At 48.5% G+C, this 26,201-nt stretch overlaps 1 protein-coding gene and 1 long non-coding RNA gene across 5 annotated transcripts in view; one reads left to right on the forward strand and one right to left on the reverse strand.

Moving 5' to 3' along the window:
• LOC119436549 (E3 ubiquitin-protein ligase UBR4-like) overlaps positions 1 to 7,728 on the forward strand; it is a 465,665-nt gene extending 457,937 nt beyond the window's left edge. For all 4 annotated transcript variants that reach the window (XM_037703422.2, XM_037703424.2, XM_037703425.2 and 1 more), the window contains 2 exons: positions 1,528 to 1,687; positions 7,611 to 7,728. In XM_037703422.2, the coding sequence (XP_037559350.1) occupies positions 1,528 to 1,687; positions 7,611 to 7,675 (225 nt within the window). In that variant the 3' untranslated portion in view covers positions 7,676 to 7,728. The remainder of the gene's footprint in view (positions 1 to 1,527; positions 1,688 to 7,610) is intronic.
• Positions 7,729 to 18,811: 11,083 nt separating this feature from the next.
• LOC125941428 (uncharacterized) lies at positions 18,812 to 20,120 on the reverse strand. Its single transcript, XR_007464272.1, has 2 exons — positions 19,954 to 20,120; positions 18,812 to 18,945 (listed from the first exon to the last, which is right to left on the reverse strand). It is a non-coding gene; the product is annotated as an uncharacterized LOC125941428 (long non-coding RNA).
• Positions 20,121 to 26,201: the final 6,081 nt, after the last annotated feature.

Here is a 26,201-nt window from a genome sequence, read left to right on the forward strand (position 1 = left end):
GCAGAAATTTAGTAAAGGCAAGTAGGGCTATAACCGACATCCTTAGAGTGGTTACCAGGTTGAACGAAAAAAGCCAATATAACCAAAACCCTCCAAAGTGAATTATTTAAACATAACCGCCAGTGACACACAATCAAGGTGACACACATCTGCATTTGGCAGCGTCGCACATGACAATGTGTTAAGTGAACATGAAATGCTTGCAACTCGATTGGGCAAGTTAATACGAATTCATAGCGCTTGTGCTTCGTGTTTCGTTGTTCCTGTTTCCCTCGTTAATTTTGTGCTATCTGCCACCATGACATGCACGACTGTAAAAAAATTTTAAGTGAGCTGTTATTGCACTAGAGTGAAAGACAAATCAGAAACGTATTAATGTGCTTATCATTTTGGTTGCAGTGTAAAAAGCAGTGCTTGTTCCCTTGAATTTTTGACTGCCTGATTCAGACATGTTCAGTCTTTTTTGTGTCTGTAAAGTCAGTCAACTGCTGTACAGTGCAGTCCATTGTTGAAAGGTACACGAGTGTAAAGCACGTGACTTTTCCCTCTGGCAAGCGTACCACTCCCTGTCCTAGTAGCAGATTGCTTGTGGTTGATGGCGCTGGTACCTTTCTCCACACCCGTGTCAGTGCATTGACATAGGTTTAGCTACATCAATGCTAAAGCTACTTGCAGCTACAGCGTCAGCAGAGTGAGAGCCACACATTAGAGTGTTCCCTTTAAGAGTGGACCGCACTTTACATATAAAACTACGTTCCTTACATAATTTAACACCTTTTTTTTTTTCTCTCTCTCTCTCTTTCTCTTTAGCTAAATGAATCGTAAATATGGACTTGGAGAGAGAACAAACATTATTCAAAAGAGCACACAAGCGTAGGTTGCTCCTCCGCTATTCAGTGGTTGGTCCCCTCAGTCCAGGAGTCCAGTGGCCTTAGCTGCCCTCGCTCGGTTGATGAGGTTGAGCCGGTCCGTTGAGTCGGAGCTGAACAGCGCTGCCTCCCATTGCCGTGTGGTGGGGTGTGTTATGGGTGTGAGCTGTGGTGTGTTTGCACAAGCCCATACCATGTGGTTAAGTGTTGTGCATTGATCGCAGTGTGGACATTTATAGGATTACAGCGCAGGGTGTATAGGGTGGTAGAGACTCAAATGTGGATATGTGTTTGTTTGGAGTTTTCGCCATATTACGGCTTCCTCTCACGTCATAGCATAGTGAGGCAGCAGCGGCGGTAGGGCTTCCCAGTAGGAAGGTTAGTGGTCTTACTGGGAAGCCCTGGGATGTTTAAACCCCCTGTGGTCTAGTGGTGCCTGTAGAAATCATGAAGCTTTGCAAGGGGGTATCTCACATTGACATAAACTATAATCAACACTAATCTTCAAAATCAAGTGCCACTCTCTGATAACGTGGGTCAACTTTTGCTATAGATAAGAATGGTTCTCCCTAAAGTTGACAGGAGTGCTATTGCTGAAGTTCTATTAAGCCTTTTTAATATGTCATTAAATATTTACATGATTTGTTCACATTTCCAGAGGGTGTCCTGTAGCAGTGATGATGGCTGGTCAGTGGCATTGGCTGATTATATCCGCCACAATGACCAGCAGCACCTAGAACTTGGGGACAAGCTACTGAGGAATTTTGAAGAGCAAGTGCTGACGTGCCAGTCATTCATGGAATATTGTGATGTCATGGGTGAGCACTATAGGCATTCTTGTCAACACAGCTTGCTCCATATTGATGTAGCAGATGGCATGTTTGTCTGATAGGCTAAAGTATTATGGTGAATGAAGCTTTCCTTAACTGCACGACATACATGCAGTATGTGGGGGTATTCACCAACCCGTAGCGCGTGCAATCACAGCTACGTAGGGTTGCGAATAATACCCGTGCCACACGGGCAAAGTAAAGTGCACTTTCAGCGAGTGCACTTCGCGGCTAGTGTCATTCGCAGGCTGCCACACGGGAACGCTTAGTGACACTCACTGCAGAGTGCACTCGCCGGCGAGTGTGTTCGGTGAACTCACTTCGCGGCGGCGAAGTGTGTAGCCTCGTTAGCAATGCTTAGGAAGATACATAAAGTGATATTGGAAGAAGAGTCAGGAGCAATTTTAATAACATTGTTTTAAATTTCTTACCTTCCAAGATAATAAAATGCACCACACCACAAAAAAAAAAAAAAAAACTAGGACAGCAAAAGAACTACTCTCGCTCTCGGGCTATTCACGACCACGCCGGATAATGACTGCGCAGTTGTTTGGCGGATCGAGTCGTTTTGCCTGTTGCTGGTCAAGTTGCTGTCGTTGCCAGCGCTTATAAAGGTGGATTGTAAATGTTGTTTTTAACAATAATAAACTGTTTTCGTGCACACATTTTTATATTAGTAAACATATGCTTTCCCGTCTGACTCCCGGTTGCCATGAACATCAATTTGAAAGAACACTTTTCTTTCTCGTGTAGCAGCGCACCGCCAAAGTGACACTCAGCGCGCTGAAGTGCACTCTCTCAACTTGCTTTGCCCGTGTGGCACGGGTATTAGGCAACAAGCGATTTAACTCAACGTTTATTGCTGCGGGCAATAAAGTACACTTGCAGAGGGAAGTCCGCTCTGTATAATAAGTAATAAATAGGCTTGCCTCATTGCATGTAGAAGTCACGCAAGGATCGTCTTGACATATACATCCTGTGGGCTGTCAGCCCGGAGATGGGAAAAGGCATTGGAGGAATATCAATTGCAAGTACTGGTCAATGCAGTGGGAGAGAGCATTGTAACAACATTTTATTTGCTTCTATCTCCACTATTACCAAATGCTCTTTAAAAAATTGTTGATAGAATGCTGACTGCACGTCACTTTCCAACTTCCACTCTTTAACAAAAATTTCCAACAGGGCGTGGTGAGAGGCCCTTTAAGTGTGTAATTTTGCACGGTATTGGTTCACTGGTAGTTGTTTTCACAAGAGCACTAATCTGAAATGTTCATCATGGTTCACTGAGAGAAAAAGGACAGTAGTTTGCATCCACATAATGATCAGCAGACTGGTCATGTGCCACTGTCATGGGCCATTTAAACCCCCATTTTGGATTCCTTCATGTCAACAAGGGGATAGTCGTACTTGCCTGTTAGTGATTGGCATCTTTACAAAGAATTCATTAGAAATCCAGATAATGATTACAAGGTTGAAAAGCATAGTGTTTTATTTCGCGTAGTAATGAGACTAAAAATCAACAGTGTGCTGGTATGTGTATTTTAGGTAGAGAAGTGCAACTAAATCAGTATCGTTATAGTACAAGTGAGAGGTCTCTGATACTTCAGAGCAGTGACTTCAATTTGAGGCAGCACACAGACCTTTGTCACACTGATGCAAAAGGCCCTTCATCACTTCCTACCACATCTGTCACTCAGTTCATCTGTCTCCAACTTCTAGCACACCCATCATCCACTGTTTGCTTTTTCATTTCTTTATTTGGCATGTAAAACTTCGGAATTATTCTTAAAATTTTTAATGTTAATTCAGTTTATGGTAAATTTACTGAAAGTGAGCGAAACTGCACACAACAAATTTTGACCACCTGTGTAGCCATATAGCATATTCAATAGCAGGCGTAGTGAATGATTGCCATGCCGCAATGTTGGCTGTGTATGCCTTGCCAGTTGCGAATTTGTGCCTTTCTTGTGTCTGTCTTTTTTGTCCACATGCTAAGTGTATGCTTGTGTAAAGCTACAAGTAGAACCAGCTAGCACAGCAACATCTTTTTTTAAGCCACTTTCTGCTGTCAGGAAGGAAGCGTGCACACCGCGTCTCGAACAAGTACAACCCTTTATTCTCTCTGCTCGGCCTCCCCACGTCTACGTGCTCACGATGTCGCTCCGTCCAGTGGCACCATCTCTCGGCTCTGTATCGATGATGATGATGTCGCTCTGTCCGGTGGCGCCATCTCTCGGCCTTGCGGTGTTTGTCTCCCCCCCCCGTAGAACGTGAACCCGTCGCGGGCATGTCCAGTCAGGGTTCATAATACGTGGTCAACTGGTCAGCATGGGCTATCCCGCGACGGTGCCTTGTCGTTGGGTCTGTCAGCATGAAGTCGTTAGCACCAATATTCCTTGTAATCCTATAAGGACCTGAACATCTTGGTGCGAGCTTCGATGATACGCCTGTTGCTGCATTACTTAAAGTATGGCTGTCCAGGAGAACAAGGTCGCCTGGTTTCAGGGTAACTGGCCGCCTGTGGTGGTCGTAATATGCCTTTTGTTTCGCCTGAGCGGCAGTTTGCTGTCCGTGAGTAAATTCAAAGGCCTGGGCAAGGCACTGGCGAACTTCTTCGGAAAAGGCATGGTAAGCCGCGGCAGGCGGTTCAACGTTGTCCTTGGTGCCAGGTGGTTCCCATGGTGTGCGCAGCTCTCGACCATAACACAGGAAGGCAGGCGTGTAGCCTGTCACAACACTCTCTGCAGTGCGGAGAGCAAAGGCAATTTCGGGGATGTGAGAGTCCCACTCCCTGTGGTTTGTGCAGTAGGCCCGGTGGCATTCCTTAACTCTACCGTTATGGCGTTCTACCATCTGTCCAGCGGGGGGCGGTAAGGCACGGTATGACGGTCTTTTATGTCCCATTGCTTCAGGAGGCCCTTCCAAAGCGTACTGACAAATGGGCACCCGTTGTTGCTGGAAATTGCTACTGGTACTCCATGCCGACAGAAGACTTGCCGCATACAATCAACAATGTTTTGGCTGGTAGCAGCTGTTAGAGGAAACAATTCAATGAACTTTGTGAACTTGTCAACCACCACCAGCAGGTACTGGTGGTGCCGTGGTGTGAGCGGTAACGGTCCAATGACATCTACACTAAGTTCCTCCATCGGTGCAGTAGCCCACCGGCTGCTCATAAGGCCCGCTGGCTTTTGGCGATTTGCCTTGGAGCGCTGGCAAATTTTGCAGCATCTGAAATATTTAGATACATCTGCTCGCATACCCAGCCATACGAAATGAGAAGAAACACGCTGCAATGTCTTGAAAAAATCCGCATCTGCACTCGTGGGGTAGTCATGTGCCATTTTCAGCCCCAGAGTCTGCAAGCGCTCTGGTAGCCAAGGCACCTTTTGGTTTCCTCTGTGCTGAACGAGCAACCCAGTAGACTACAGTTCTGTCGAAGCAGCAAAGTCCTTAATTAGGCGTGATAGTGGGTCATTCTCTGGGAGCGTTGTACCTTGCATGACACTTTTCAGCTTGGCAGTACAGTGGATCACGACCTTGCTCCTCAATCAGGCATTCTATATCATTGAGGAGAGCCACATCGTCTGTCACAGACAGGGGGGCAACTGTCTCGAACGTAATGTGTTGCTCAGGCTCTTGAACGGTAATCGGGAACAGACTTTCGGGTAGAGTCTGGCTTGGGTTGTCTGGACAGTTCAAGGGGGCTCTGCTAAGGGCATCTGCTGGAATGTTGGCAAGTCCCCTCCTGTGTTTGATCTTGCATTTAAGGTCTTGCAGCCTAGGGACCCACTGCTTGACTCTTGGTGAGGCTTGATTTGTTTAAAACATCCATGAGAGAGAAGAATGGTCACAATGGATTTCGAATTCTGTGAATTCGAGGTAAGGTCTGAATTTATCGACTGCCCAGACCACTGCCAGGCACTCCCATTCCTGAACAGTGTACTGTTTTTCTGCCTCGGTGAGGACCCTGCTTATGAACGACACGGGTCTGAGTTCCTCGGGGCTTGCCTGGAGTAGCACAGCAGCTATTCCGATACCACTGGCATCTGTTTCCACCACAAAGGGCTGGTTGAAGTCAGGCATGTTCACCACGGTATCATTGGCCAGGGACTGCTTCAGACTCTGGAATGCGCACTCTTGCTGGTTGGTCCACTGCCAGGGTGCATCTTTCTTCAAAATGCTGGTGAGGGGGTGGGCTTTGAGAGCAAATCGAGGTATGAAGCTTCGATAATACCCCGCCAGGCCAAGGAAAGCTTGCAGTTGTTTGACTGTTGCTGGTCGAGGGTAGTGCAACACAGCAAGCACTTTGCCTTTGTCAGGTCTACACTGCCCAGGTGAAATAATATGTCGAGTGGTGGCAGAGTTGGATTTTGTCTGGGTTAATGGTGAGGCCTGCGGCTCTGATACGCTCGAGTACACATTGGATGTGTTCCACGTGGTTGTCCAGAGTGTCTGAATACACCAGGACGTCGTCGAGGAATGCCATTGCAAATTTATGATTTATACCATCCAAAACTTTGTCCATCAATGTTTGGAAGGTTGCTGGCCCACCTGCCTCTCCGAAAGGCATCCTAGTGAATTTGAAGGTGCCCTGGTGGCAGATAAATGCGGTTTGATGTTGCATGATGATGTCGCTCTGTCTGGTGGCGCCATCTCTCGGCCTTGCGGTGGTTGTCTCCGCCACACAGTCCTTACACTGCCTACTGCAAGTATGCTTGCAGCTGCATCATCTTCTCTCGTTTGCAAACATTTAGCACTTGATGTAGAATTTAATTCCAGTGCTAGCATATTCAATCCGAATGCTGACACAGTTAATGTGTGTGGCAACCATCTCTTAGAGTACTTGTAGCTGTAGTGTTCACTGTTTGCCACGGAACCACAATCTTTTGCTGACATCATTGTGCATGCTTGTCTGATAGCCATGATGAGGTTGCATTGGGTAAGATGTGTGCACCATTGGTATTCAAATAAAGTGTTAGGCTGACAGTTTATCACTCATGAACCTCATCAGCTTAAATTTTTCTCTTGGACCGAATTAGCTGCTAGCAGCTACCTTATCAATATTAATATTTGTGATAACATAACAATTACATTAAAGCTCATAAAGTAGAAATCTAACGTGCACCCGATTATTTACCAAGAAAAATGGGCAAGGGTCTAATGTGTCTTGCACAGTGGTGACTCGTTTCCTTAATTCAGCTTTGCCACACTGTTTTTAAAGTCAGCTTTGCCGCAATATATTCATATTCTGCAGTAAAGCATATGAACACCATGAAGGCAATTTTGTTATCGTGTCCTATTGCATCGCGCAGGCAATTTTCGGTCCAAAAAATAAAAAAATAAAAGCATGTTAGAATCAGGTAAATACTGTAATCGGACATTGTGAGCTATGGCTAGTGCTTAAAGAACTTTCTAAGGCAGGCCAAAAAGTAGTGTTTTCGAGGGGAGATTGACGTGTGTTCACCGCATTCACTGTCCCCTAGGCACATTCCACTAAATGGGTCGCTATTGCAGTCACTGTAAGGGTCAGGCACGTGCGTGCTGACTGGTCAAGTTCAAATTATCCGGCGACGGTTAATTTTGGGATAGAAGTAACGAAAGTTTGGGCCCATAGAAATGCATGGGCGCTGGCTGAGCCCTTCGGTCAGGATAGGATTAACTGAAAAATTTAATTAATCGGAGTCGAATTAACGGAAGGTTACTGTAGTCGCATTGTTAGATTTTTAGCTTTGACACTAAGCAGCATGGCTTCAGGGTTATTTCAACTGGTGTTTGAATTGAACTAAGAGAATATGGTAGTTCCTCATTCTTTTAACCATGTTTTGTTTTTTCCTGTTGCAGTGTTCAAGTGTTCTGTGCTGGCAGTAAATGTCATTTGACGTGCATTTTCCTCTTTCTTTTTTTCCAGGTCTTCTGTGTGAAATTCCCAACCCAGATGCCTTCTTGCTAGAATCACTTCAGCTAAGGGTCTGATTCAAGTTTTATTATTGAAGGACTATTTAAATAAAGATGCTTGCTTGAACTTTCCCACTGCCTCGTGTTCTAGACTGCTTTGCTTCTTATGGTACTTGCTGCCTGATATATCTGCACATTTAGTCATTCTCTGCATGTCAGCTTTCCACTGAAGTTTTGCAATGTTAGTTACTGGGCACAGAAAGTCTAGGCAGTGTATTATACTGCATGACACTGTGTCTACATAATGCATGACACTTGAAGCAGGACATTAAAACTCTTTCATTACCGTTGGAAAATGTCCCACGTTTTGTAGGTTTTCGTAATTATTTTTTGTAGTACACATTATCATGGTTAGTCTCATGCTATATATCAATACAAAGCTAAATAAACGTATTTTTTAACGATGATACTTTTAAAAATAAATATTAAGGTGTAACCAGTAATAATATACATGAAAAACAAGATTCATTGAAAATTGCACAGAACATTTCCAATGTGATGCTCATAACACGAAAGGAGAAAAAAAGAAAAATGTGAAATATACAAAATGTTTACAAATCAATTGTCTATAAAAGAGTAAAGTTTGAATTGTCTAGCTCATAAATCATACGAGTTAATTTTTTTTTTTTTTCTGCATAGTAGAAAGTGCCTTCTCCCATCAGATGCCACAATTATATTTTTTTTCCACTACAAATTTTTCAAACGCAATACTGCAATAGATATCAGTGAAGAAAGAATAAATGAGCTGTTGAACCATGGGTACTTTAGAAATTTATGCTAAATTGTAACTCGGAAAAAAAATCTCAAATACGAAACATAACTCTGAACACTGCACCAAAACAGCGTAAGGTATACTTTACCATAAAAACAAATCGTTAATTGTGTAAGCAACTAATATAGCGTCATATTACAGTGTTAAGTAGTATCAACAAAATCTAGAACTATATCTCAAAGCTCTAAGATGTGGGAAAAAAGATCAATTCCTAAGGTTGGCATGGCACTGGGCAACACAGTTTTTGGCTGTAGTGAAGCACAAGCAAACATTGCAGGTTCGACAGATGACATTTGTTTTATGGTGAAGTTCCTTGTCTTGATAGGACTTTTTGCATCTTCTCCGCTTTTATAATCTTGCTTGCTTTCTCTCGCTTGCCCGTGTACACATAAAATTGTATGGTGTAGTCTGTCTGAGGGTCAGTGAGCACCCACAACTTGAACCCCCATAGGACTGCTTCTTCAGGATTTGCGTCCACGCATACTTATTTGTGTTCACGCAAATCCTATTTATTACCTCTGCTGTGAAAAACATCACAAAAACGTCAATCGCTTTTGTGAGCTGCTTTGCTTCACTGCGCAGCATCATTCTGAGGCCTGGTTCTCTTCTTGGGCTAAACATCACTCCCTGCTAGGCTGATGGCAACAGATCTCCACCATATACTGTAGAGACACTGTAAATAAGAGATATAATATTGCCAACATCCTTACGACATCTCAAGTGTCCTAAAAAATCTGTCGCCTGTCAAGTGCTAGAAAACGGAACTTACTGCCGAACAGCTGACGACGATCAGGGCTTGTTTTGCGAGTTCCTGTCGTCCGAACTAAAATCCGACGATCAGATATCATCCTCAGAGTCACTGCTGCTAGAAACTGCAGAATAATCACTTGCAGACACGATAGAATTGCCAGAAGGGCGTTGTTCGCACAAGGGGCCGGCGGCCGGATCGTCTGCGATCTTTGTGAAAAAAACAAGTGAACCGCCGTTAAAAATCGCCGCCGCACGGGGAAAAAAAAAAACTACGCAGGAAATCAAAGATTAGTGCTTAGAAAATGCGCTAGATGGCGCAGCTAGTCCATAGGAGCGCCAATATTTTTTAATTTTCGCGCCTATGGGTCACCGGTGACCCAAGTTCTATAGGCACGGTAACGAAAGAGTTTAAAGTAACAGTTGCTCCCTGATGGGCACTATACCCTTTTGTGCAGCATTCTTGTAAAAAAAAAAGGTGGTATCTTCTTACAGTTCAGTAACATACACTTTTAGTATGTCAAATGGGAAGTTGTAGAAGTCAAAATTTGCTTTACAGTTTTATTGATTAGCAGCATTGCCTTCTGCAGTTATGCAAGGTGTAGCTCCTATCAAACTAACAGTGAGTGTCCAGCATACTTGTAAGAGCACATAGTGTTCTAAGCATACTGCTTACAAGGTGAATAACCTTAAAGCTGAGAAGTATTTCCAATGTCTATAATCTTTCTGCTGCTCAGGATGAATTGCAATGATGGTGGGTGCTCAAACATGGCACCCAGGGCCGTGATTTTGTAGCGATGCCTTATGACTTATTCTGTACTAGTCTTATCATCCACCGCTCACAGCCGGCTGTTCGCGTTGATAACGCGAGCGGACCGTCGCTCTGACCACTGACAAAGCGCGATAAGCGCGAAAAGGCATTATTACCGGAAAGGCATCGCTACAAAGTACCGGCCCAGATCACCTTCCTACAAAGTTCCTTGACCTACCGGGATCACGTCTGCATTGGACAAGCTTTTTGCTACATTCTAGTCCCAAGTTTTGTCTTGAATCTTTTTACCTGTAAAAATAAAATGCTTGAAGGTAATCTTGCAAGTAAAATATCTGAGTATTCCTTGCCCTACCTTCAAATGAATGTGCTGGTGACAGCCATGCTGATATGTTTTGAGGTCTTGTTTATGAGACTGTGTCATAGGTCGGATATAAAATGTGCTGATGGTGTAAAGTTAAGAAAACTACATCTACTCTCTTGCAGAGGTATGTGTGCCATTTGTTAAGTCTATTCAATGACACGTACCATTCCATGATGGACAGTGAAATGAAATATTAAGAGTCAACATTGCAGACGTGTGGTTTTTTTTGCTGAGGATGATGACACAAGGCAGATTCCTCATTATTGCTCAAGTGCAGTCGGACTGCAGGCACATTCCAAGCTCTCTGGTCACAAATTCAGTGAACCATCTGTCTTGCAGTACGTGAGCATTTAAGTCACTGGTGATGACAGGCAGCAAGTTCCTGTACAATATGAATTCAAAACGGTGAAGGATAAATAGTGTGACATCTTTGAATATGTCATGTGATATGTACACTGACACAACCACCACCCCTTGCTCATTTTGACTGTTCATGCATCTCTACAACTTCGTGTTGGTAGCAGTGGTTCATGCTGTTCCACCGATCTTCTGCCATCACTATTATACTTCCCATAGCCCAGCGGAGCATGTGGAGAGAGAGAGAGATAAATGAGATGCGAAAGGCAGGGAGGTTAACCGGAAGGTAAATATCCAGTTTGCTACCCTACACTGGGGAAGGGGTAAGGGGAGACAGAAAGATAAAGAAAAATGCACACACTTAGAGAGGGAGATTAAAAAAAAGAAAGAAAAGAAAACACACACACGACACCACTATCTCGCGCGATTCTCTACTCACCACTTACACGGACATCCTCCAGTACTACCGACTCGGGAGATGCATATATCCTCCCGCACACCGTGATCTAACAAGGCACGAGGCCGTCCAATGGCGCAAACTACAAACCGGTAGCTTCCCACACCCCCTCTTATACAGTAAAATCTTTCCGCAACAAATAACGCCTCGGTGCAAACACTGCTCAGCTCCGGCCACTCTCATACACATGGCGTGGACTTGTACGCACGACAACACAGACAAAACAAACACCCCAGAATCGTGGGAGTCCCTCCTGCGTAGCTCCGAGCCAGCAGACCAACGTCGGCTCATCCAGCGTGCGGTGGAGGCCGCGGAATCCCAAGGGATCCCCGCCGACCTCCTCTAAGCCAGCGCAACCGGTCCTTGGACTGGTCCCCTCTTTTTGGGCGAAATAAAGAATTCACCACCACCACACACACGCAAAGGAACTCAGGAGCGTCACAGTCGTTCAAGCATGTGGGAGTTCTGCTGCACAAATCCTATGGTAAAAGTGTTGTCATCCTTTAGAAAATGTGTCAATGTACCCCTCCACTTGAAATCTCTCCTGTGCGCCATGCTGATCCTTCAACATGTTAGCACACTCTTGCCCATATTTTTTACTCCTCTTTAAAAAATTGTGCCCGGCATTTTCACTTTGATTTCCTCCTTGCGAATTGCCTGCAATCTGCCCTTTTCATTTTCCTGTGCTGCCCTCTGCCGCACGCTGCTGGAAACGTTTTGGAAGGGTGCCGGGGTTTTCTACGGTTGATTTGTGAACCTGCGCCGATGTTGAGTGCGCATCGGTTGTGTGTTTCGTGGATCACGAATAATTATTAATGGCTTCTCCGAGGTAGCATGTCGTCTCTGGAAGCCTTGTAGCACTCACCAACTACAGTTAAACCTGCTTATGATGAACCTCTATATAACGAATTCCTGGATATAACAAAGTTTTTCTATTTCCCGCCGTTACTCCATAGAAGCACATGTATTTGAGACCTCTACGTAACGAAGTGGCAGAGGAAGACCCCCTCGAAATAACGAATTTTCCCCGCCGACAACCTAGAGATTTCGCCCCAAATTTTGTCATTTTTGCGCGAGCAGCAATCGGAAGGACCTCCGCCGCGACGGAATGCGAAGCGGCGGCGTCGTGCTTGGCGCGCTCGAATTCACGGCGACTGCAAGGCGAGAGCGAGCGCACGTGTGTGTGCGTGCGTGCGCGAGGCGGGCCTGCATCCCTCGACCCGCGGCGATCTTGCGGCCGCGGGCGTGACCTTTCCCCCTCCCTTCATTCAAACCTGATCCCGCCGCTTGCTGCAGCTGGCCTGGCCTGCCAAGCTGGCACTCTCCTTTTCCAATTGATGTTGCCGACGAAAAAAAAAACGTTCTTTTCCTTTTTTTTTTTTCAACGCGCTGGGAGCGCCACTCTTTGGTTACTGCGCAAGTCTCTGCACTTCACTTCAGTAACCTGACACTAGGTGACACTATAGGGCTGCGCGCGCTAAAATCCCTTGATGTAGGAAAGTACCGCCACTCTTTGTACTCTGCCGCCAGCGCGCGACCTCCTCGCCCCTCGCGAGTCCCCTCCGCGGCAGACGGTCTTGCGCCCGTTTTCCTGCACGATGATTGGTCTCCCTTCCATTGCCCTTGGAAACGAGCGGAGCTTGCGTTTTGCTTGTGTTTTGCTTTTTCGTTCGTGCCATTTTGCGCCTCAGCTCGGCTGGCTCGGCGTATAGAGAACGTCGCACGCTAACATTGCACGCTGTTCCGTGCATTGTCTGCTGGCGCTATGCCGTGCTGCTGCGCATGTAACTGCAGCAAGAAGCGTGAGGATGGCTATGCAGTTTTTACAATACCGCAAGGAAAGCGTCATGGCTTGCGCAAGAAGCAGTGGCGGCACAACATTGGCCGGAAGAACTTTGTTCCGACAAGGAACAGTGTTGTTTGCGAGATAAGGCGCCTTTCTTATTGCTTGTATCAAAGCATCTCCTAATGCTGCATTTTTTCAATTCTTCCGGTCTGCTCATTAGCGTTTTTGCTGCGGCAATTTGTACGTTGCATAAAAATTGGGTTCTCCTCAAAATGGTGAATATTCTGCTGGGACTCCATCACCTCGCACGTCGTCAACTTTTATTCAATCGGAAATGGCATATTTGTACAATAGCATTGTTTCTCATTGTTAATATTATATGATACTCTTCTACGTTATCTGTATCTTGTCAAATAACGTTTTTTTGCGCGTGCACGAAAATAAAGCATCTTACTGACCATTCTTTTTGTTTTTTGTGTGATAAATGTTTTTCTGATGTCTAATCAAAATCATGATTTTAACTATCCGCCTACTACACAATTTAACTATATGTTGGTGTGAACTATCAAAATATCTTTTCCAGAGGCGTTTCTTTTGCCTAAAAATATAGAATGCCTTCTCCCATAGGTTGTGGGTTCTTGGTGTCTCACAGGAGACCAACCACCGCGGGTTCGAGCTTAGCTAGCAACAGGGCCGCGTCAGCCGTCGCCTCCAGCACCGCTCGCGCGCGAGCTCAGAGGCCGCAAGGGGCTACTGAGGGACGCACGCAAAAACACAGTAAAGCCCTGAGTTGACGGAAACCGTTTACTGAAACCGTCGGCACCAGCACTGCACAAACGCCCGCACGGAGGGGAGCCAAAGGGGTCCCGCACCAGGGCGAAAATACAATAACAGGCGCCTATAGCACGTCGCGGCGAGAGCACAGGCTCAAGCTGGGACACGCCGCTAGGAAAAGTCCCGGCGGCTATGCTACTTGCTCTGGCGATAACCAATGGGTCAACTCGCGAGAGCACGGGCAATATCCTTCGGCTTAGGCTTTCGGCAAGTGCGGCTCGGCGGGGTACGACCTCGCGCGAGCACTAATGGCACCGCTCGTCGGCTTAGCGTCGGGAAAGGATCAGCACAAAGTACGCGCTCCCCGCACGGGCAAAGGCACCGTGCGCGAGCTCCAGTCCTAGTCACAAAGGTGTCGGCGGACGAGAGGAAAGCATGAACGTACCGTGCGCTGGTCCCGGAGAGAAGTCCCGAGGCACGCTACGCCGCTAGCAGCCGACCACCCGGCCGCGTAGTGACGTCAGCGCCCCGCCCTCACCGCCAACCGCCGCGTGCGCAGCGCCACCGCGGGAACCGGTTAGGCGACGCGGGCGGGGAAGGAGGCCAGCGGGGAACGATGGCGAGGGATGGCAGAGCAGTGAAGCCCGCGCAATCATGTCGGCGCAACCCTCAATCCCCACAAGGTATACCGATTATTTTTTAAGCTTCATTGACACCGACGCCTAAAGAATAATCTGTAAATACCTTTCCTCAGATTCTGTTATTGTGGGTGATGAGTGGCTGCCGGCACCGTTTCATCGCACTGAAATTGCGCAACCGTCCTATTCAATGCAGAAACCACAGCGCAAAAACTACTTTGACGAGACAAACACATGGACGGACGATGCTCTCGCCAGTAATTCATTATAAGGCACACTGAATATAATACCTGCGGTGCACATGCGCGCACATACAAGAAAAAACTGCCAAACATAGAGCCATCTGCCACAAGCAATACTAGATCAGATGCAAAAAGTAAAGCAGCGTATCGTGTGGCAGAAAAAATAACTGGAGTATAGAACTCGCCTCAAAGCTCCTTTTACATCAGTGTGTCTCATTCATACGGCTTTAAGATAAAACCAACCTCCTCATAAACGTTGCCTTCAGCATTCCCCATGCTGTTATCACCATTTTTCAAAATATTCTACGCCACTGGGGCGCGCAACTGGCCCAAAACAATGCGCCTCCATCGAATTCTGCGGCCCGTCCGCGGGAGCCAAGACGCAATAGCGTGCCGTGCGCAGCGCGCGCAGCCGGCGGGCGAGGAGAATTGAGGAGGAAAGCGCGCGCGCGGAGGAGAGTGTCGCTGCTTTCAAGATCAAGGGGTTTTAGCGCGCGCTAAAGTCCCTATATAAGAAAAGTACCGCCATCCTTTGATAAACGCCGCTTATCTCTCTCCTGTATCTCCGATTGGACGATGATAGCGCGCGCTTTTCACTTTTTTATATTCTCTTTTTTTCCGCCTCAGAGCCATGTTGATAGTCCTCTGCGCAGTCGCCGGCGGCGGCGCGCGTTCGGCCTGAAAGCTTCAACGTGGACTTTCTAGGTGCGCCACCGTCGACTTGGCTTTCGCAAGCAAAAAGAAAAAAGCAAGCGCTTTAGGAGAGGAGGTGGCGGAGGAAAGAGTAGATGGCGGTACTTAGCGCGCGCGCTAACGTAACCGGCGGCTTCCGACGTGCCCCAACGAGCCAGGCTCCTGACCCATTCGCGCGTTGGACGCGCCGACTGCGCCAACCCACAATGCCATTTCGCGCGAAGAAATAAAGGCGCCCACGCTACAGTGTACAGTGTACCCACGCCGCTTCGCCAACGGTCGCAGACAGCGGCGCGCGGGCTTGGGATCGTTCTGCGCATGCTCTGAAGATAACAGCCGACAGCGCGGGCGGCCGTCGTAAGTAAAGTACCTATATAAGAAAAGTACCGCCATCCTTTGATAAACGCCGCTTCTCTCTCTCCTGCATCTCGGATTGGACGACGATAGCGCGCGCTTTTCACTTCTTTATATTTTCTTTTTTTCCGCCTCAGAGCCATGTTGAAAGTCCTCTGCGCAGCCGCAGTCGCCGCGGCGGCACGCGCCCGGCCTGAAAGCTTCAACGTGGACTAAGGTCCCTGTATTTTTCAACATAGAGGGACCTTAACGTGGACTTTCTAGGTGCGCCACCATCGACTTGGCTTTCAAGCAAAAAGTAAAGAAAAAAGCAAGCGCTTTAGGAGAGGAGGCGGCGGAGGAAAGAGTAGATGGCGGTACTTTTCTTATATAGGGATTTTAGTCGTAAGGCGCCAGCGGCAAGGTCGATCCACATAGGTCGCGAAGCTTCGGGCGAAAAGCGGTTCAGAACCAATTGTCACCGACATCAGCATGGGTGGTTATGGGAGCAGCGATTGAAGCGCGACTATGTTTGGAGGGAATAAAAACTGGGAAAGAAAAAAAAAAGCGTTTTTAAATTAAAGCGAGACGCAGTTAGATTCATTCAACGAAAATAAAATTCCTAATTCATTTTATGTATGCATGGCGAGAAAAGATACAACTGTATTTTACTAGATCATTATCAATATATACATGGCTTGCACCGACGTCACTTCCGCCAATGCTGGGTTAGGTTTCCGCCATACCGGAGCACCCGGAGCACCACCATATGGCACCACGCTGTTAGTCGTATGCGAATGGCACTGTTTTGCAATGGCTATTTGCGCAGTTGTTGGGTGTTTCAAGCGCAGTAAAAGCAGCTCGAGGAAGGAGTCGGCAAACACGAACCTTTTTCGGCTTCCGAAGGTTGTGGAATGGCAAGACGAACGAACGAAAGCACTTAGCTCGAAGCGGCGCAGCCTGTGGCTTGCGCGTATCAAGCGTGCGATCTCAAGGGCGATCTCCCAAGCATTCGAGTGTGCGGCGCCCACTTCGTAACAGCTAAGCCTGCGCAATATTACATAATGCGCACTTAACGCTGCACTAGAATCACATTTGTTTGCATTTGTAGGAAGACCGTCCAAGCTCTAGCTGTGAAGAAACGAACCCGGACTGGGCGCCAACGCTTTTGCTAGGCTACAAAGCAAATAATGAAGGCACTGCGCGCTACGAGCGTGCTGCAAGGCGATGGTTTAAACGAACGACTCCCGAGGTTGACGCAGTGACCGCTGCACCGGCAAGAGCTTTTGGAGTCGGCGAAACGCCACCCGAAAACCGCTACGACGACGGTGACGACGACCGCACATACACAGACAGCCCGTTGAAAACTGTTGAAATCAAAACATACATGTAAACAATGCAGAAATATCGATCCAAATAAAGCATGGAAAGTACGCACATCATTCTCCCAGCCACAAAACACTCGCGCAAGCTGCATATCCTGTTTGAAAATTTTCAGACCCTAGCACATAAACTCCGCTTTTACGTGATTGTTAAATGGACAGTATCAGTTCGTTTCTTCTCTGCACCAAGCTCCAATCTTGCGTGTCTCCTGCACGCACCACTGACTAACCAGGGAATGCCTCTGAATGTTATAAACAAAATGCGGCATGGAAAACGGGGGCTGCAGCCTACATCTCCTAGTAGGAGCACCTTTTCTCTTTGCAGCCGCTTCGCCGACAGTGTTTTCACCCAACCGCTTGTGAAGTAGTTGTGGGATTCAAGCGATTTATAAGCCTTCATTTCCTCCAGTGTCGCGAAGCTTGAAGAGAAAACTAGGCAGTTTACAATGCATCCGTGTGAGACCTCGGGGAAAGCGCTAACGTCCATCGTCGTATCCGCACTCAGTCGCAACGTGTACGGGTCCACATCGTCGCACAGTTTCACTTTTTCTTGATATCGTGCACGCGCCGAACCGATCAGTCCAGCGTAAAATGCCTCGTTAAACGCAGGCCTACTGTAAACGGGTGGCATTTCTCGCGAGGAGCGGTGAAATACGCTTAGAAAACACAGTGAGACCGCATAAGCGCACGCGATCAGATGCGAAGGCGGCGCGCGCGGTGCTCCGGCATGGCGCGGACGCAGCGGCGCGGGCGGACGTGACGTCACGTGCAAGCCATGTATACCTTTTTTCAGTGCCCACCGTGAGAGCGCCCATCGATAGCGGCGGGCGTTGACGCCGCTATCGCTTGCAATGCCATGCAACTCTTGGAGTGCGTGGAAAGGGGCACTCGTAAAGTTCACCTGTTACAATACGCCCCCGTCACACGTGTGGTGTTGCATGTCGACGTTTGTCTGAATTAGGTGACGCGGGTAGTTTTATTGTTTCTTAACCTGTGCAGTCAAAAGTAGTGAGTTGCGACCGTCAGATACTTGTTTACTTTAGTTGTTGTCGTGCAACAGCGCTGGCCGACGGACTTGGCGTCCGACGAAAGGACGATCACTACGCAATCTACGCCCAAAGTGTTCGTCGGCCTCCAAAGAAAGTATGTTGTGTGCAGCGATGCGATTTCGACACCCGTACGGCTGATCTTTTCCGCCATCGCTTTTCGCGCTGAAAACTCGGAACGCCCATGAAGTCGAACGGCGGGGCATTTGAATATACAGCTCTAATGGCAGGCCTCCGAAAACAAATTTCGCGCCTTTGAGAACAAAATGACGTCACTTCTGTTTTTGACGGATATGACGTCAAATTATTTTTTCTTCCGCCGGAAGTGTTCCCTCCTCACACAGATGGCGCTAAGCCCCATGAACCGCCGGTAAGCAACCATGTTTTGAACGTATGGGCTTCTATGGAAGCTTCACTACCAGGTATATCTACCTTGCCAGCGGCGCGCCGGCGATATGCTGGCGAACAGCAGCTGTCAGAGCACTGGCACATAGAGAAAGGAATTCAACAAGAGGGGACACTCCCATAGGGCCCAGCGGCCGAATTGACTGCAGCGTGCCAAGCGGTCGGTGTCGATCACTTACATCACTTCCGGTTTCGGTTTTGGGCGCGCGTATTTTGAACGCAAGCTAGCACGCCGGCTGCGCCCCCCCCCCCCCCTTTTCCTTTTTTTTTTTTTTTTTTTGCTCTTCGTGCAGAATCGGTTTATTATTTAGTAAAAATGATTGCGAACGATCTCGTAAAGTCCCATCGAATCTGTGCCACGTGCAATTTCACAAAGTAGACGCAAGACCTTTTGTTCAATGAGGAAATATTTATTTTGCTCTATATAAAAGCTCGTTCCGCGCTTTTTGTGCGTTCATCCAACGTTGTGACACCAGCAGATAAGGCAGTAGTTCCTGTATGAAGCTCCACCGGACGGCACCAGCTGAAAAATAAAGTAAATTACAAGCATGTTACATTTGCAAGCAAGTAACAGCATGTTACAAGCATGAGTCATTTTGGTATTTAGACATAGGAATACTGCGTGTAGAGGCGAAACGTGCGAAAGCGGTGAATGGGCGGCCTTACAAAAAGCAATTCGCTTTTACATACATGGCGTAGAAAATACCCGACTCATCCCAAACATATATGAAAACATCTGATTTCCAAGCGTTCCCCCATTTTTGGGAATTATTTCCTGCACTTTGGCAGCACAATTACACAAGCGACTTCGCGTTTCCAAAACTTGGCCTCGGGCGACGCGACGGTACGCTACATACATAGAGACGGACGCAACAGGCTCTCAAGACAAATGCGTGGGTGCAATGCCTTTTTTCAGTCCTTTAGAAGACGTAATTTTCGAATTACAAGTTTCTGATATGTTCGTCGTTCGCGCGTTCTGCCGGCGCCAGCAGAACACCCCGTGTTATCACTCATGGCAATCGGCCATAGCGTTTTCAACAGGCGTGAGTACCGAAAGAAGGTATATGTTGTTGCGGAGCCACAAAAAACGTCACAGACTTGTCCCTCTAAGATTCATTACACGCCAAACTTTATCACCACGGCCGAGCTGCTTATCGCTAACTGCGTCACAGCGCGCTGTGCGGCCAGCGTGCCTCAAAAGTACCCCAGAAAGTAACGAAATTACTTTTCAGTAATGCCTGGCGTCAGAAAAAGCGGCACAAACATCTCCTAGCAAGATGAACTAGACTACACACCACGGCTGAGTTCTCGCTAACTGCGACACGGCGCCCTGTGTGGCCAGTGTGGCTCAAAAACCGAAATAAGTTACAATAGTCCCATAGGATGCGTCGGAAACATGTCTCAGCACGATTCATTAACTCAAATTAACTGCGCCAGGATGGCCGAGCTGTTTTTCGCTAACTGCGTCTTAAGTGTCGGTCCCGTGCCGTAAGCCTAATTGCGTCGTAGACTGTGAAACAAGATTTCTCACCTTGCCGTAGTCCAATAGTGCAGTGGTGTCTTGTCCCAGTGCAGAAGGAACGCAAGAATATCCCGAGAGCCCAATAAACCAGGTTACACTTAAAAAAGAAAAAAAGGAGACAGACGGGTCGCCGCGCGCGAGCGCTCAAACGCGCGCGCAGCCATCCTCGCTGGCTTCGGGGGAGTGTCTGGCGGATGACGCATGTAACTGGCGCGTCACTGACCTGTGGCTAGGTAAGGCAAGGAAAATAAGTCACAAAGCTTAAGTTCATTTATACGCAAAACGTTTTAGTTTTCGCGGGAAAGAATTAAAAAAATAAATAAATGCCTGTTAACTTAAGTTCACTTTCTTTTTTTTTTTCGATGCTCGCGGCAGCTAACGTTCGGTGTCAAAAGTACAGCGTGACGTATGGTGACGTGTTTCCTGTTGCCAGTTTTTGCCGAGTGTCCCCTCTTGTTGAATTTCTTTCTCTATGACTGGCATGTGAAGCAGACGACGGGACGACGACGCTCGGTGCTTCCAGTGATTTGGCACTGCGGGTTTTAAGGGCTGACGCACCGGAAAACGCATTTTCGTGTGTCTGCTTTTGAGAAAGGTAGTCACTTGCACGAAGCAGATCACATTTGTGGCATCAGGTAGTATATAAAGCAGAAAACGAGCGCAAATTGCGATGCAAGTGCACCACGCGAACGGAGCTCACCGCGGCAAGCTAAGACGTGGAACTCCAGCAGTTATATTCCAGATGTTATTTTGCTGTGCGCGTTAACATTCTCGCGTATTTAATCATGTAAATAGGCGAAGAACACAAAAATTATGGACAGAAAAAAAAAGGAGACATACGTCTTCCTTATTCTGTTTCTTGATGCTGCTTCGCCGATCGTACATGTGTCAGTAAGTTCTCGTTCTCTGTCCGTTGTAGTTCATCTTTGCAATGCTTCCCCATTCTTAATTGATTATAAACTAGCCCAATCTTCAGTCACGGCCGATTTTATATAGCTTAGCGTGACGGGAGCCGTCGGTGGCGGCGAGTGTGAACATACGCCTCTGCATTGGCGTTGGCAGTCGATGCACAGCACAGTCATGTGCCGGACGCAACCAGATTTGGGAATTGCTAGGAAGGCAAATGTACATTAAAAGGAAGATTGATACACTGATAAGACGGCAAAATGACTACAAATCTGAGTGTTCGCCTTCGGTTCCCAAGCTCCGGAGCCGTTACACTGCGGAGGCGAAGACAGGCAAGTGGGTACACGAAGCTCTTGTGTACGAGCGAAGCTCTTGCGTATAAAAGGCTCTTTTATTAACGTTAGAACAACTAGACTATACCAAATCAGCGTCGGAAATGTACAGTGCCCAGCGATTGAAGCGCTGGCAGCGCGCGGCTGCCGCCGTTTTTTTTTTTTTTTTCTTTTCGAGCCACAGGTGCGCGCCATGGGACCAAATGCAGTCATAATGCGTTACGAAGGTTCTCGCTTTCACTCTATACCACAATGCATCAGTTTGGTGTCCCCAGCGCTTACAGTCAGTGCAAAAAGCGCTGGCGACCATGCAATTCGAGTATCGCGTTTCAAATGTGAGCACTGAACGCGCTGTTGCCTATATAACAGACCGCACATATACAGACTTTCCGCCTGAAAACGCGATGCCGCGATGAACAACGATTGAATTGAATGGCCTAACCAGCTTCAGTCATGTTTCAGTAACTGTTGGTGCACCCAAAAACGCAACATGTTTGATCAGACGTTGTTTCACGGCAGCGCCAGCTGCGCGCGGCCCGGCCGCCACATGCCATTACTTTCGCGGCGCCGCCGCATGAAGGCGCCACCGGTCCAAATTCATCCCGCGCCCGGGCTGGCGCAGCGCTTACGCAGCGCAACTGGCGTAGCGTGACTAAAGTTCTTATATAGGGACTTTAAGCGTGACTGGCCGCAAACGACGCTGGCCCGCGCGCCGATAACGTCGGACCAGGGGCCGGAAACTCCCCATGGGACGCTCGGCCCCATGCCGATACTTTAGCCGATACGCAGCGGCAGCGCCGCTTCCACAACTGGCGGCTGCCGGATATCCTACTGGAAATAATTCACAAGCAAAACAATGCCTCCATGACGTCATTGATTAGGTCAGTAGCTAGAGAGAGAGGGCGCGCAGCCGGGAGGAGGAGGGTTGCCGCTGAAGCCCTCCTTTCCCATTTCACATGCAAGCTGACTGTGCATAGAGTAACACACCAGGAAAAGAGAGGACACTTCCATAGCATAGAGTTTCTCACTATAGTGTGGAACTCTATGTTCCATAGGCCCTGCGGCCAATTTTGGTTCGCAGTGCACCTAGCGGGTGTGTGGAATCTACACAGACTCAGAGATTGGGACGGCAGAAAGACCATGAGAAAGACTGATCTCGAATTTCTATCTTCTGGTGACTAGAAAAATTACACGGCCTCCAAGATCGCTTCCGTGCGAGTGCTCGTCCCAGAGCCTATATTTCGATTTTTTTTTAACGCGTTGCTTGCATGCATCGAGTAGCTTCGTGTAAGCTGTACCGACAGAGCAGCGAGCACACGATGCCACTGTGTGTTTATGCAGACATTTTAAATAAGCATGACAAGTGTTGGAATGGACGAATCATTTTATTTTCAAGTCATATTCTCAGTAAGCACATACACACTTTTTTTTTAAGTGCGAATGCACTTTTTAAGCGACCCCGAAAACTCCGCCGGCATCCGCGCTCCTCCTCCTCTCCCCTAGCAACGGCGCGAGGAGCGGAGAGGAGCGTCTCTAGCAACGGCGCAGCGACGTCACGCCCCACGTGACTGCGCGCGCTCCGCCCTCCGCTCCGTGGCTGCGCGCGCCCCGCGCCGGCTCCGCACTGCTCTCCGCGCCGTGACGTCACGGCGCGTTGTGCAGCTGGCGCCTCCGCGCCGTGGCTGCGCGCGCCGCGCCGGCTCCTCGCACCCTCTCCGCGCCGTGACGTCACGGCGCCATGCAGCTGGTGTGCCTCTCCCCCGTTAGGTTTGCACTCACCCTCGGCCGCCGCCTCTCCCCTCGCGCTGACAGCTCCCTCCTCGCCCGGTAACAGCCCCTCGTGTGCGTACTCTCCCCACCGGAGTTCGCCCTGACTGTCGAAGAGAGAGGTTGTGTTGCGTCTCGCTCCGACGACCTCGCCTCGCCAGTCGCGCCTAGCTCTTCTCCCGTGCGGTCGTGCCTGCACATCGCCCCGGCGTGTGCTGCACGAGCCGCGTGGCTCACCATCGTCGGCGACGTCACCTGCAGCCACGCACGATTCGCGCGTCCCAACGTGCAACCTCGTGTGTTCCCTGCGGGCTTGCATCGTGCGACGAGTGGATTTACTTCAGTGTTGTGCTCCGCGAGTGGCGTGCCCAACCCGACATCTGTGCCGCGTCCCCGGCTGTGCCGCCTCGTGCGCGCATCGCGTGGTCGGTGCTGTGCGCGCGACGTGCGTGTAGTGTGTTTGCCCCCTGTGACGCGCGGTTCGCGTGTTGACTGCGGAGCCGAGCGGCATGGAGGGCTTCCGCGGGCCAGGAGAGCGCCCGCCGCGCGCGGGCCATCGTCGAAGTGCGAGCGCGTCTCTCGCGACCCTTGTGCCCGTGACGCTACAAGCGCTACAAGCGTCGCGTGAGCGAGGCGAACTAGAGGTGCGCGCCGCCGAGATCGTGGACGCGTGGATAAAGAAACAGGCCACCACCACCCAAGCAGCTGCCGCCGCGGCCGCGCCCGCCGTCACCGAGACACACGTGGCGCCGGCTATACCTTCCCCGCAGGCGAGCCTTCCCCCCTCGGAGCAGGACGCCGCCATTGCTGCCATGGCGAGCACCCCGCTGCCCCCATCCGACGACGAGGAGGCCATGGACTCCTCCTCCTCGCGCAAACGCATGCGCGAAGCAGAGAGCGAGGAGGAGGAGCAAACCGGTCGCCGTAAGCTGCCGCCGCCGACCGCCCCACCTTGCCCGGAGAGCAGGGACGACGGCGACGCCATCTCCCGGCGCCCGGGGGACTCAGCCGCCTCCTCGTCACCGCCCGCGGCACGAGATGGCGCCCCCGCCGATCCGCCGGCGGGGGCGCCATCCAGGAAGCATCCAGGGAACACAGATATTCAAAGCAGAGGGGTGAACCAGAAGCTGATGTAGGCAGAAAATGGAACAACTTCTTAAACTGTAGAAGGGAAGCATCCAATTTGATCAATGAGAAGATCAGAAGAAAGGGGAGCCAATGGTTGTCAGAAGTAAACAAAAAGGATAGAAAAGCAGCGAAGAAATTTTGGAAACATCTCAACTCCTTGAGTAATAAGACTAGCCTAGAGCAGAGGTTTATAGTTACAGCTCAAGGTGTTCGACTAGAGGGAGATGAGGCAATGGAACATATAAGAACAATGATGACCGAAAAATTTAAAGAACGAAACATAGCATGTGCTCAATCAGGTGAGGATGGACTAGTCAGTGCAGTGGCTCCACTGGCACAAAGCGAGTGGGAAAGGGCAGAGAAGAGGGTTCCTAGTAGCACGTCGACAGGTCCTGATGGCATCCCAATTATGTTGATAAAGACATTGGGCCCAAAATCTAAGAAAGCATTAAGAGAGGCAGTGAGCAAAATGATAATGGACGGTAAAGCCCCTGACGGGTGGAGACTGAGCAGGATGAGCATGATATATAAGGGAAAGGGGGACAAAGCCGACATAAACAACTACCGTCCCATAACAGTGACGTCAGTGGTTTACAGGGTGGTGATGCAGATTATAAAGGACAGACTGCAGGCATGGGTGGAGAGCGAGGAGGTGCTGGGGGAACTACAAAATGGGTTCCGAAAACAAAGAAGGTTAGAAGATAATCTGTTCTCATTGACACAGTGTATTGAAATAGCAGAAAAGGAACACAGGCCCCTATGGCTTGCCTTTCTGGATATCAAGGGAGCCTATGACAGTGTAATCCAAAAGGATTTGTGGGACATACTGGGCACTCTAGAGGTGGAAGATGGAGTAAGAAATCTTTTAAAAGATATCTATAAAAGTAACAGGGTGCTTATAAAATGGGAAAACAAGGTATCTGGACCTATAGAGATACAGCAGGGGCTTAGGCAGGGGTGCCCTCTGTCACCTCTGTTGTTCATGCTGTATTTACAAGGATTAGAGAAAAAAATAGAGAGGAGCGGACTTGGCTTCAACCTTTCCTATTTCAAGCAGGGAGAATGGATTAAACAGTCATTACCAGGACTGATGTATGCAGATGACATTGTACTTATGGCTGACAGCAAGGAAGACTTGCAGAGATTAGTGGACATCTGTGGTAAAGAGGGAGATAGTTTAGGTTTGAAGTTTAGTAAAGAAAAATCGGCAGTCATGACTTTTAATGATAATCAGGGCAGCGAGCATAAGATACAAGAGGTTACGCTGGAGGTGGTGGATAAGTACAAATATCTTGGAGTGTGGATAAACACTGGGGCTGAGTACCTAACGGAACATGAAAAATATGTGACGGCTAAAGGTAGCAGAAATGCAGCTGTGATGAAAAATAGGGCACTGTGGAATTACAATAGGTACGAAGTGGTGAGAGGGATTTGGAAAGGGGTGATGGTCCCTAGTTTGACTTTCGGCAATGCGGTCCTGTGCATGAGATCAGAGGTTCGAGCAAGGTTGGAAGTTAAGCAGCGAGGGGTAGGTAGACTGGCTCTGGGAGCACACGGAAATACACCAAATCAGGGGGTACAGGGTGACATGGGATGGACGTCATTCGAGGGCAGGGAAGCCAGCAGCAAGATAGAATTTGAGGAGCGATTGAGAGAGATGGCAGAAAAGCGGTGGGCAAGGAGAGTTTTCAGTTATTTGTACATGAGGAATGTTGATACAAAATGGAGGAAGCTGACCAGAAAACTGTCAATCAAATATTTGGACTGCAGGAGGGGTGCAAACCAGGAAACAGCGGTTAAGAAAAAGGTTAAGGAAACAGAGAGGGGTCTGTGGAAAACAGGGATGCAGACGAAATCAGCACTGGGCACATACCGAACTTTCAAGCAAGAAATTGCCAAAGAAAATATCTACGATAATTCTAGGGGAAGCTCTTTGTTGTTTGAAGCCAGGACGGGAGTATTGCGGACTAAGATGTACCGAGTCAAGTACCAAGGTATAGACACGTTGTGCTGTGCGTGTGGAGAAGAAGAGGAAACGGCTGAACACCTCATACTTTTCTGTAAGGGGCTTAACCCTACAGTGCAAGGCAACGGGGCTGATTTTTTCAAAGCATTGGGGTTTAG

Source organism: Dermacentor silvarum, chromosome 1 (genome assembly GCF_013339745.2).
Source record: "Dermacentor silvarum isolate Dsil-2018 chromosome 1, BIME_Dsil_1.4, whole genome shotgun sequence".
Lineage (NCBI taxonomy): Eukaryota > Metazoa > Arthropoda > Arachnida > Ixodida > Ixodidae > Dermacentor > Dermacentor silvarum.